The sequence below is a fragment of the Drosophila willistoni genome (assembly GCF_018902025.1).
Source record: "Drosophila willistoni isolate 14030-0811.24 chromosome XL unlocalized genomic scaffold, UCI_dwil_1.1 Seg141, whole genome shotgun sequence".
Lineage (NCBI taxonomy): Eukaryota > Metazoa > Arthropoda > Insecta > Diptera > Drosophilidae > Drosophila > Drosophila willistoni.
In genome coordinates this window covers 1,391,709-1,403,570 of record NW_025814052.1, presented here as the reverse complement: position 1 = coordinate 1,403,570, position 11,862 = coordinate 1,391,709, and the positions used below count along the sequence as shown (strand labels likewise).

At 38.1% G+C, this 11,862-nt stretch overlaps 1 protein-coding gene across 3 annotated transcripts; it reads right to left on the bottom strand.

Annotated features, from left to right (window-relative positions):
• Positions 1 to 116: 116 nt before the first annotated feature.
• On the bottom strand, positions 117 to 10,266 carry LOC6648642 (WW domain-containing adapter protein with coiled-coil homolog). 3 transcript variants are annotated; one of them, XM_023179112.2, is made up of 15 exons: positions 10,041 to 10,266; positions 9,155 to 9,702; positions 8,172 to 8,208; positions 4,762 to 5,182; positions 4,410 to 4,685; positions 4,271 to 4,345; positions 4,117 to 4,192; positions 3,784 to 3,869; positions 3,616 to 3,711; positions 3,074 to 3,549; positions 2,630 to 3,000; positions 1,986 to 2,563; positions 1,735 to 1,916; positions 1,339 to 1,466; positions 117 to 1,269 (listed from the first exon to the last, which is right to left on the bottom strand). In XM_023179112.2, the coding sequence occupies exons 2-15, from the start codon at positions 9,193 to 9,195 to the stop codon at positions 1,191 to 1,193; spliced, it is 2,922 nt and encodes a 973-aa protein (XP_023034880.1). In that variant the 5' UTR covers positions 9,196 to 9,702; positions 10,041 to 10,266; the 3' UTR covers positions 117 to 1,190. The 3 variants fall into 3 exon arrangements, with proteins under 3 accessions (XP_023034880.1, XP_023034881.1, XP_023034882.1); XM_023179113.2 differs by having other exon boundaries at positions 9,155 to 9,699; XM_023179114.2 differs by having other exon boundaries at positions 1,747 to 1,916; positions 10,041 to 10,264.
• Positions 10,267 to 11,862: the final 1,596 nt, after the last annotated feature.

The window sequence follows — 11,862 nt, the reverse complement described above, 5'->3', positions numbered from 1 at the left end:
ATAAACCAAGTTAATTCTTGAAATATCTTCAATTAGCTTAACAGTCGTTGATGATTGATATTATTCTAATAATTTGTTCAAAAAATTAAGAACTCATAAAATCGACAGAAGAAAAATGAAGTATTTCATTGTATAACATCGAAATTGATTCGAAATCAACAACATTCTAGTATTGTAAAAAATAAATGAGGACAATATATTCGCTGCTATTACATTATCCACTTGGATCGATTAACCAATTCAATGGTTAATCTCTCCTTCTCAATTTGTAAATATACAATTTGTCTTCACATATACACTATATGTCTATATAGCATTTACTTTCCCATTTTGAGTATACTATGTTGACTTGACTTTGTGTGTGTGTTAGTTTTTATTTTTGTTTTTTTTGTTTTTGTTTTTGTCGATTCGTTATGATGAGGCATTATCCATATTGCTTCTGTGTTTTGTATTGGTTTCTCTCTTGTTTGCGATTTATCTATATATTCAATTGGGATATTAGCTTGTTCTTTTATTGATTTGTTTTTGGTGTTTTTCTCATTTTTCTTCTCATTTTGCTGTATTTGTATTTGCCGCTTTTGCTTCTTGCTTATGTTTTAGTTGTTATTTTGTAGTGTTTTTGTTTTTCTGTGATTTCTTTTTTTGTTTTTGTTTTGTTTTTATGTTGAATTATGCTTTGCTAATTATTATAAATTATGTTTTTAGTTTCTCCCTTTTGTTTTTTCGTTTTCCTTTCACTCCGATTTTGTTGAACATCCGAGTATGTATTTGTATACATATATATGTATGTGTATTGGTGTATGTGTGTGTGTATTTGTATTGTATTTTTAGTCGTTGCATCCTGTTGTCTAATCATTGGCCTCATTTTTAAGGATTGAACAGTGCCAAATATATATCCAAAAAGGGGCCAAGCAGGGACAAGAACATGAACATTGAATGCAACCCGATGAAGCTGGAGGAGCAGGCGCAGAGTTGTGTCGGAACGAGTGCAAGTTGAATGAGCAGCAGGTCACATGCCGCACATTTATGTTGCTGCTTGATCGATCGATCGATTGATTTCATTTGCTAGCTGATCAATCAACCAATCAATCAATCACTCAACATTATCATCATCAGCTGCGCCAGAATATGCTCTTTTTGAGCCTAACTGACAGCTTACGATGAATGCGCAGCCTAACCTGCTCCTGATCCTAAGTATCGTCCGACATGAAAGCGTTCTGAGTCTTCGACTCCTCAATACGGCGTATTTGTTGGCGCAGATACATAATTCTATAACAAAAATAAAGTACATGACATTAATATTAATTCCATGTATGTATATCATATAATTATGCATACTTCTGTTCCTGTAGTGTGGCATTGATCTCTGTGCTGCGCACCAAGCTGCGTGCGCACTTTAATTCAGCACAGATCCTGGTGCAATTGAGGTCCCCAAATATGTGCGTGTCCTCGCAGCACTTTTGCGCCTATCAAAGGTGGAGGAATGTGTGTAATTAATAGTTCAGCTTAGTTTCAAAGCGATAAGCTTATTTAAGGCAATCTAACCAACCAACAAACCAGTAGCGCGGTATGGGTCATGATTGTAATGTTTAGTATGTCATTAAATGGTTAGTCAATATGGATTAATGGATGGTTAGTCTTATAGTATGTCTTAATCTTTCTTCGTATTGGGCTAACGGATTAGTTTGCGTAACGGTTAGATTCCCTGATGGGGATTACAAATTCAAATCCTACCTCAAAGCCTACCTGACGCTCTAATATCTCTGCCTGCCAGTTGGTTACATGTGCAATCAGATCAGCACGAAAGTATTTTGCCAGTTTTGGTGATATTTCGGGTCCACGGAGATTGGCAGCCTGCACGGAAGACGCCACGCAACTTTGCAGTGAACTGATTGTACCAGAAGCGACGCCATCCACTGAAATGAGATACAAAATGGGGTGTGAGGAGCATGTGACTGAAAGAGTGTCCAGCAAAATGAACTTACGTTTCCTTTGCTGTTGAGCCTGTTGCGCCGCTGCCACCTGCTGTTGCTGTTGGACTGAAACTTGGGCAGCTGCTAGAGCTGCTGCTGCAGCGGCTGCTGCCGCAACCACTTGTTGCTGTTGCTGCTGCTGTTGTTCTAAAGCTGAGCCACTTATATCTAGTTCTTGGGTGGGTGTAGGTGGACCCTCGACCGCACTGTTACTTCCACTCATGCAATTGCTACCCATCGAGGTGATCACACTGATACCGCTAACAGTGCCCAGGCCAGGGACAACCGTATTTATGCCACCGGCACCGGCTGCTGCTGTTGCCGCTGCTGCTGCCGCAGCTGCAGCCGCTGCAGCATTAGTCCCGCCAGCCGATGAGGTGGCCACACCCACACCCACCGCACCGACATCAACAACAGTCTTGAGGCCAAAATTTGAATTGCAGGTATATGCGGAGCTGGGATTCACATTGTTCGCATGTCCAACACTCACGCCCACAATGGTGGGTATAGGACTCTTGGTGTAGTTCAGCGATGGCGACAGACTATGATGCGAATGTGGCATATATAGCGGTGAGTTGACATTGTTTTCTCTGCATGAAGATATAAACATTATTATATATAATTGATAGGATAGGAGAACTGGACATCGAACTTACCGTAGGCTAGTTAAACTGCTGGCATTCACATTATTGACCGAGTTATAGGCATGATTCAGTACACCATCCGTTGATGCAACATTGCTACCGCTACTACCGCCTCCGCTGCCAGAACTACCGCCTGGTCCACCACCGACTACAACCGAGACTCCACTGGTGGTCACTAGATGATGATGATGATGATGCGCCGCCGTCACATCCAGCACACTCATATGCATCATCTGTCGCTTGAGTAGAGATTGATCTTTGCCACTGCCGCCGCTACCAGCACCAGCTACACCACTACCACCAGACAGTAGTTTACCACCTGGCTGACCAGACGCATTCGAGTTTATATGATGCTCCTGAGATGCTAACGTTGGCACAGTTGTCTGTTGTGATAAAAGGAGAAACCGAAATTGTAGTTTATATACACAAGAAGATAGAAAGAGAATTGCAACTTACGCTGGATGTGGAGCCAATGTGGCCGACAACTGAGTTTCTAAGGCTACTGTTGCTATTGGCAATGCTGGGCGGCACTGAGGCCAATCCGCTGGTGGGCAACATTGTGGCGCCGCTGCTCACTGGTCCAACCACTCCACCGGCGCCCACAGTTGCTGCATAATGGAGGGCAGCAGCTGCTGCTGCCGCATTCGCATTGGGATGTGAAGCCAAACGTGGCAGGGCATTACCCAAATTGTTGGGCATCGATCCTTGGGGCACAATCACAGATGACTGTTGGTCATTTAATGCTGAATTAGCAGATCCACCACCAGCACCACCTCCGTTGCCACCGCCGCCACCTACACTGCCACCTCCTCCTCCTCCTCCTCCATTACCACCACCATGTGTGGTCGGCGTTCCGCTCAGGGAGTAACTGGCTTCGGAGGTGGGCGTGGAATCGCCACTGATATCCATATCTGCATTATCGTTATGTCGACCTAACAGGAAACAGAACGGGAATACAATTAGCATAAATGTAGCCCAAATGTAATCATCTTAGTTACCATCTACACGCCTTCGATGACTAGGCGGACCACCATCATCATTATAATTCCATCTCAGTCGTGAATTGTCCCGCGAAGAATTGGAATGTTTGTAAGCTAAAAACAAATTAAATATCAATATATAGTAGAATCTTAAAATAGTATTCAATTCATATTATAGTCACTTACTCGATCTTGAAAAGCGATCATCGCGATCCCGATCACGTTCCTTATCGCGATAGTCCTTCTCACGATGCTGATCACGCGGCAAATTTCTAAAATGTAGACAAAGAAAACAGGATGCTATAGAAATTGTTTAAACCATGTGAAGAAATCCATCGATTATTGTCTATTCCAAATGATTTGTATATCCTCTGGCTAGAATCGGAACTTCATACAAATTTTCAACAAAAAGTTCGGCGACCTATTAAGTTTAGACAAACTTAAGTCAAGACAATACAAGGTCGATGCCAATAAGAATCAATAGGCGTTATATTTCTGAAAATTTCCGTATGTATATACCTTTCTCTATCCACCCATTCCTTAGGTTTTTCCCACTGGGAAATTTCCGTTTTGCAGTTGTAGTAATACATTTTCCCTGTTTAAGGAGAAGATTATTAGATTTTAATAAAAAAAAAAAAAAATGAATATATATAGCATATATCAGTAAACTTACCCGACGAGCTAACATGCTCACTCCAGTCGCCATAACGTGCCGTACGTTCGCCACGATCGCTGCGCTCTCGTTTATCTAAAAGTGTACGGCGGAATTGGAATGAAATCCGATTAGACGGATTACTTTGAGCGCTACTTACCTGCATATTTGTCCTTCTTGTACATATCTCTGTCACGATCGGCGCCACGATCTCGCTTATCGCGCATATCACGTAAATCGCGATCACGCTCACGATCCCGGTCATCCGAGCCGGAGCGTTTGTCGTTCTCACGGGATGAAGAGCACAATTTACCGCTGCTGGCACCGCTACTGCCGCCGCCGCCTCCTCCACCACCGCCGCCGCCACGACGGTCTCTGTCATGATTGGTGCGATAGGATTCAGAGTCACGATCATTACCGCGACGATCACGTTTGTCTGTAAAGTAACGTGAAGTACAAGAGGCGTTAGGGATTGGATGGCTGGATGGTTGAATGGGTTTTCAGTTACTCACCGGAATATTTGTCCTTTTTGTAGACATCACCACGATCACGATCACGCATTTTCTGTATGAAACTATAACGCTCTCCACTGCCACCGCGTCCGCCGCCACCACTACCGCCGCCGCCGCTGCCACCACCACCACCGCTGCCACCGCCGCCACCACCACGATGATCGTTGCGTTCTCTTAAATCATGTGAACGCGATGATGGTGAATCGATGTCGGGTGATTGTGAACGATAGCTGTTGCCATTATTCAATGGTCCGCCGCCTCCGTTACCGCTATTTCCGCCTCCGCCACTGCCGCCGCTGCCTCCTCCGCTGCCACTGCCGCCGTTGTTTCCACCTCCACCGCCTGGCGAAATGTCACGATCGCGGTAATTGGAAGAACGATCGCGTTCATAGTCGCGCTTTGAACTGCTGTACTTTGAGCTCTGATTCAAAAATATGAAGAGTTTGGATTTTGGTTTCTTTGTTAATTCTTTAAAGATTTAATAATTTTTTTTTTTTTAATTCAAACTTTTCTTTCGTGTGTCTCTCATCTGTTTCTTTTTTCTTTGATTTTGTTTTATTAATTTTTGGGTTAGTAATTTAACTAAATCTACTTAAAAAAACAAAATAAATAAAAACAAAACAAAACTGCTTAAAAAAAAGGTGATAAACTCTCAACTACTTTTTGCCAATTTTTGTGGTGGTGTTGTTGTTGCTGTTGTTTTGGGTTGTATGTGTGGGACAAGGGCAAGGGCCAAGGGAGTCTCAAAAATGCCAATGCAATTAAAAATATAAAGTGATATTCAATAAAAAAATTTTATAATTGTTTGTGGGAGCGCAAAAGGGGTAGAAGTTTTGCGGATAATTTTGTCATAATTTTTGTGATAAAACGCTATTAGCAAGAAACAAACCAAATATAATGGGAAGTGAGTTTGTTTTTAAGACAAAATTTAATAACTTAAAAAAACCAAAATAATAACAAAAATTGTAAATGTAATTTTTTCAAATTTTCAAAAAAATTAACAAAAAAATTCTTGTATTTTTCATATGATATGTATACTTAGATGACCACTAAGCCTATCCACACAATTAATATGGTAAATTGCTTAAAGATAACATTCAGTTCAGAGAGATAGAGGGAGGAGGGAGAGAGAGTAGAGTATATCAGATTCTGAATACTTTCATGGTTCAAACTCTATTCAATAGTCTGCTGCTCCTTTTTCAGTCTAAAGAACATAAATAAATCGGTGTGAAGTTCCTCCTCACAATTAATTGACAATCAATAAAGATCGAGTTTCGTTTCAAGTTTTCTAAATAATCGTTTGAAAAACTTGAGCCTTTTGAAGGCTTTAATTACAGACTGATTCGAGAAGACAGACTTAATAAACAAGGTTTTCAGGCTAATAATGATCACTTAAATTCATATTATCTCTCACATTTCAGATGATAAATTCTTTAATATTTAATTGTGTGGATAGGCTAACTATAAGATGAATTTGTTTTGATTTGAGTCTCATATATGTAGCCTTTATATTTTTAAATTTATTTGATTTATATATGTTTTTTTTTTTCAATATTATTTGTTTCGTAGTTTGTTTTATAGTTTTAATTGTGTCATCATCTTCATATTGTTGATTACTTACATCAACACGACAGTGGCCCATGGCTGAGGATGAATTGGATGTGGATAATGATGATGATGATGATGATAGTGTTGCTTTAATGCTATTAATATTGTGATGATTATGATGGTTTAAATTGGAATTGGAGGAGTTCAAGTTAAGGTTGTGGCTAATGTGGTTGCTGTTGGAATTGGAAGAAGATGTTGTTGTTGTTGATGCTGCCGGTGTTCCCACCAGAGACAAATCGACGGCCATGGTATTGATGATCCTGCTGCTGGTGCTGCTGCTGCTGCCGCCGCTGCTGTTGCTCGTCATAGATGTCCTGGTGGAGTGCGTCCTGATCAATAGGATATCAATCTTGATGGCTGTTGTTGTGTTGCTTTCTTGTGTAGTATTAAATTCTTCGTTCTCTCTCTCCCTTTGTGGGTTTCTCTATCCCTTGTTATTATTCTTTAACTTTGCTTTTGGTTTACCGTTAGATGAGTTTACTTTTGGCTTAGGCACATTTGTGTTAATATTTTGCGGAAGATATATTCGTTTCGTTTATATATATATATATATATATTTTGTTGATTTTTTTTTTTTATTTTTTGATAAGTTTAAGGCTCTAATGTTTGATTATATTTTGCTTCGCTTAGGCAACTTTTTTTTTTTTTAATGTTATTAATTTGTGCGTTTTTATATTAATTAGGTTTCTCTTGTTTGTTAATTATTGCTTTAACTTGGTCATCAATTTATTTAGTGATATAGTAAGTGTTGACTTTTCGTTTTGTTGTCTTTTCGTTTATGTTGTTGCTGTTATCCCTTGTTTGTGTATGTGTAATTCGTTATTAATATTTATTTAATTGAATTTGGCGATTAAATTGTTTAACGTTATATTCATATATATATATATATATATATGTATATAATATCCATATGTTTGTGAGTTGATTTTTGTTTTTATGATTGCGTTTAGAGTATCAGTTTGGTTTTTTCTATTCTCGGTTTGCTAAAAGGCCGCGTTTCCAAAAACAAAACAAAAAATGAATGAGGAAGGAAAGGTCGGTGGATTCGGATAATGAAATTTGTATGCTTTCTTTTGATCAGTTTTATAAAATGAATGGGCATTTGGCATGGTTGATAAAGAGAGATACAGAGAGAGGGGGGTAGGGTATACAAGAGTCATGGCATGGTGGAAGACACACACACACACACACACACACACACACACACACACACACACACACACACACACACACACATACATGCACATACATTCTGCATACACTCACACCACAGATAGTCAAATTAAATTTGAAAACTTAAAAAACAAAATATATATATACAGTTTTTGCCAACTAACATCGAAAATGGAAAACAAACAAAAAATTAATTGGGTGCACTTCATTAATTATTAACAAAGGGACAACAGAATTACTACAAAAACAATATGCAAGAAATGATTTTCATTGGCTATTTGATTCTTTTTTTCCAGAAATTAACTACAACACACAATCATAGAAGCTAAATAACAAATAATAATATCAATAACTACACAAAAACTCGCTAACTTGGAAATCAAATTGGATTAGTACTAAACAAATTATGTATGTATATATATATAAAGATAGATTGCTCTCAATTCCGCACGCAATATAGAATATAATTTTAGATGCCTTTTCAATGTTGGCAAAAATATAGATTGATGTTTGGAATTTAGAACAATCTAGTTATAGATATATATGTATACAGTTGTAAGATAACTGGGATTGACATTGGTTTCAAAAAATTTCGATTTTAGTTGAGTTTTGGCATTATCTCTGCTCACCTGATAGGATGTGTGACTGGTATGCTTCTCAAAGTACCTGTAAAAGATAAATAGAAGAAATTAATTAGAATTTGCTAAGTTTAAGCATAAAATTATAAGCTGTTTTTAAGGTATACTAAAGTTGCTTCCTTATTATAAAGGGTTTAAACTGTTCTGTGTTGTAAACTCATTACTAGGAATTAAGTTTCTTATTTTCCTCATGATATATTAACATATATGTTGACTCTTAGATTACTCAAAGGTATTATTATACAAATTTTAGTCATGTAATCGAATAAGTAACATATTTTTATAAAGATAACATCATTTGATTCTGCAGATACAATCAATCAAAGTAACACAAGCCTCATATGAAGGAGAAGAATGAATGAGAGTCATTAAAGGATCTGGCAAAAACTCTTTCATTAACCCATCAAATCTTTAAATCTCTAATTCTTTTAATCTATGAGAACTATAAATAGTTTTAAAAGGGATCAACTATCTTAGATGGATTCCGTAAGTAAGATATGGAATATTTTTATTATAATTCGAAAAGTTATTAGGATTTATGGTAAAGGTCGAACATTATCTATGCTAAATATGTATGTAAATAGTTGACCAGTCTAGTCTTTTGATAACTGGAATTGGACTCGCATCAAATTATAGTAGAGGGAATACCGTTGCCTAGTGAATGAACGGTAAACGTTGCTGTCAGCTGAGAGTGTGCAAGTGACATGCAAATATGGTGGAGAATTGAAGAATTGAGAAAAGAACAAAAAAAAAAAAAAAAAACAAGAATCAAGACTGGGCGATGCTGCCTGCCTGCCTGCATGGCTGGTGCTTCTGCTGCAAGTGCAGACAGATATACAAATTGAGTCGTTAATTCTACTCTGGGGCGTGGCAACTAGGGGGAAATACACCAAAGGGGGGTCGAGAGAGATTTGATATGAACAACTGGTTCAGATTGTCACCAAGGAATAATAAAGTCAAAAATCTTTTCGTACCCATCGTTCATACGCTGCGGTTTTCTAGCATGCATTACCATCAATGCAAAATGTTCGCCAAATACGCTGCTTCTGCCCCTTTGATAGTGCTTCTTATTGTTGTTGTTGCTGCGGTTACTCCCTGCCGCTTCACTTTGTGGTGTTGTTGTTGTTGTTGTTGCTGTTGTTGTGTTGATAATGCTGTTTCTGCCGCTGGTTGCACTTCTCCACCAGGTCCAGCTGTAGAACCAGATGCGAACTACAACAACTAGTTGAACTGGATGATGATGAAGTCGTTGCCGTTGCTGCTTTTGATTTCCTCTTATCCTCCAGTTTAGTTTTAAACAGATCCTCAACAAATCCTGCAGCAGCCGGCAGGTATTTGATTTATAGGGGCGTTGGGGGCCTTTGGCGCCTCCAGCACCAGCTTCACCACCTCCTCCACCGCCTTCCTGCCTTCCTCTCACTTGCTCTTCACCTGCCAAGGCACGCGCGCTTGTGTGTGTGTGTGCGAGTGTGTGGTGCGTGAATGTGGCTGTGTGTGTGTCGGCTTTGGCTGATTTCGCCTGCTAAAGAAAACGGAAAAACGAGAAACAAAAACACGCCACAAAGAAATTGTGTTTAACAACAAATTCAATAAGCCAAAATCAACAACAAGCAATGTTTATCAACAATTTGCAAAGATTTTGTAATAATTTCTGACTTTTTTATTGGTTTGTGTTCTTCTTTTTGAAGAACGCTTCGCGGCTTGCACTTTTTCACTGGAGTATGTGTGTGTGTGTGCGTGCCAGTGTGTGTGTGTGTGTGTGTCGTTGTCGCTTCGTCGTATTTTTCTTTTCGCCTCTTTTTTGGGGTCTCGTCTCCGTAGTCTCTCACTCTTGCTCTTCTTTTGTATTTTAAGGCTTACCGCAATTTCTGTTTCTTGTTATTGCCTTTAACTTGCTGTTTTCCTTTGCCTGCACTTTTATCTAGCACCCCGTGCCTTTATTACATTGAAAATGTTAAAAATTTTGTGAATAACTTTGCCCTCGACTGCTGCGTTTTGGCCTCTATACTTGATGATTTTTTTTCTTCTTTTTTCCTTCAATTCTTCCACATTACGCTTTGTGCACTCTTTTCGTCGGCACGGCTGTGTTGAGTTTTTGATTTTTCACAGGCATCATGGTGAACTGCAGATGGCGCCAGCATATTGCCTATCGCCTGCGTTATCGATATATTTTGTGATGAAGTGCGACTGTGGTGACATATGGTTGTGGTGAAATACAGACGTGGCGAAATGTGACTATGGTGGAATGCTGTTGTGGTGAAATGCGTCTGTGCGGTAAATTCAAATTGTATATTTTTTTAAATAATTTTTTTTTTGAAGTTAATTTCATACTGAAAATGCAAGAAAATCTTGTACTGTTCGCATTTGAAATTTATTTTATTTTGAATTAGTTCCTTTTCAATCAACTTTTTTTAACCAATCTTATATATTAATTTGAATTTAAATTTAATAAAGTAATAAAACAATTTTACTTAGCCTAAATAAACAGTTAGTTATTTACAAAGCTAGCCGCTCTACATTCAAATTCAGCGATATTTGTTGCATTTTTTAACAGTGTTGAAAATTGCTTAAATATTGCGTTGCCAAATGTTAGAAAGAGCGCAATATTCAAATAATTATGGTTAAGTAATTGACGTTCAATACAGTCGCCAAGTTGTAATAATATAGAAATTATGTGATAACACATAATTTCCCACGGAAGACAACAATCAGTACTTTAATTCTTTTTATCATTATCCAGTTTGTTTTAAACTTATGGGACTGTTTTTGTTTGTACTAAATATGACATACCAATAAGTATATTTTGCCAGAGTCGGTTAATTTCCAAATATGATTTGAATTGGCAAAAATTTAATTGATCGTCCAAAAAAAAAAATGATTTCCAAATCTGTGAAGATGAATTAAAATTCATGTCTTAACTTTCACAATATTTTGGGTTTTTGATTGTTACAGGCTTCGCTCTGGCTTAATCCGGCACAGCCATTAACTGCTGCTGCTTAAATTGGTTTCATTACTTGGATTTACGACAGGATGTAGGCTCCCTCAATTAACTTTAATTTGAAATGGAAATTGACTTGGTTGCTGATAAAATCAGCAAAGCAAATGAATGATTTCAGCGCAAATACTATGTAGGCAATCTTTCTGTCCAACTATAAGGCCACCAGGCCACTAAATTTATATTCTATTAATAACAAAAATTTCCGAATATTGTTTTAAAGTATTTTCTACAGCCTCAAAATTTGCATGTCTAAAATTCTTTTTGTAAATTAAATCGCTCCACCATTTGGGGGAGTTACACATAGAACCAACATATACATAGGTAAATAATGTTCAATGAACATATATGTACACAGAGACATACATACATTCATATGTGCCTATTCATAATCCTTCTACTACCATTAATCCTTGTTTAGCTTCACATATTATAAATAAATACGTTATATAAGGTCTATTGGTATACAAAGATTTCTATAAATCAATATGGATTGACCGTTTCAATGAGTAGGTCAGCTATGCCAGAGGCATTGAAGCGAATTTTCATTCATGTGACCCAATACGGGGACAACCACACACAACACACAACACACCTCTAAACCGGCCAACACCACCCCGCCCACCCTCACGTCTTTAACACACTTTTGGTCAAGAACCTTAATTGCTCATCAATTAGCACCTGTAG

What these genes read in the sequence shown, in the direction of transcription:
- LOC6648642 (XM_023179112.2), bottom strand. Translation starts at nt 9,195, where the DNA reads ATGGTAATGCATGCTAGAAAACCGCAGCGTATGAACGATGG. An exon ending in CAAAAAGGACAAATATTCCG is followed by an intron (nt 4,686 to 4,761) that starts GTGAGTAACTGA and finishes GTTACTTTACAG; the next exon opens with ACAAACGTGATCGTCGCGGT. An exon ending in GAATGGGTGGATAGAGAAAG is followed by an intron (nt 3,870 to 4,116) that starts GTATATACATAC and finishes TCTACATTTTAG; the next exon opens with AAATTTGCCGCGTGATCAGC.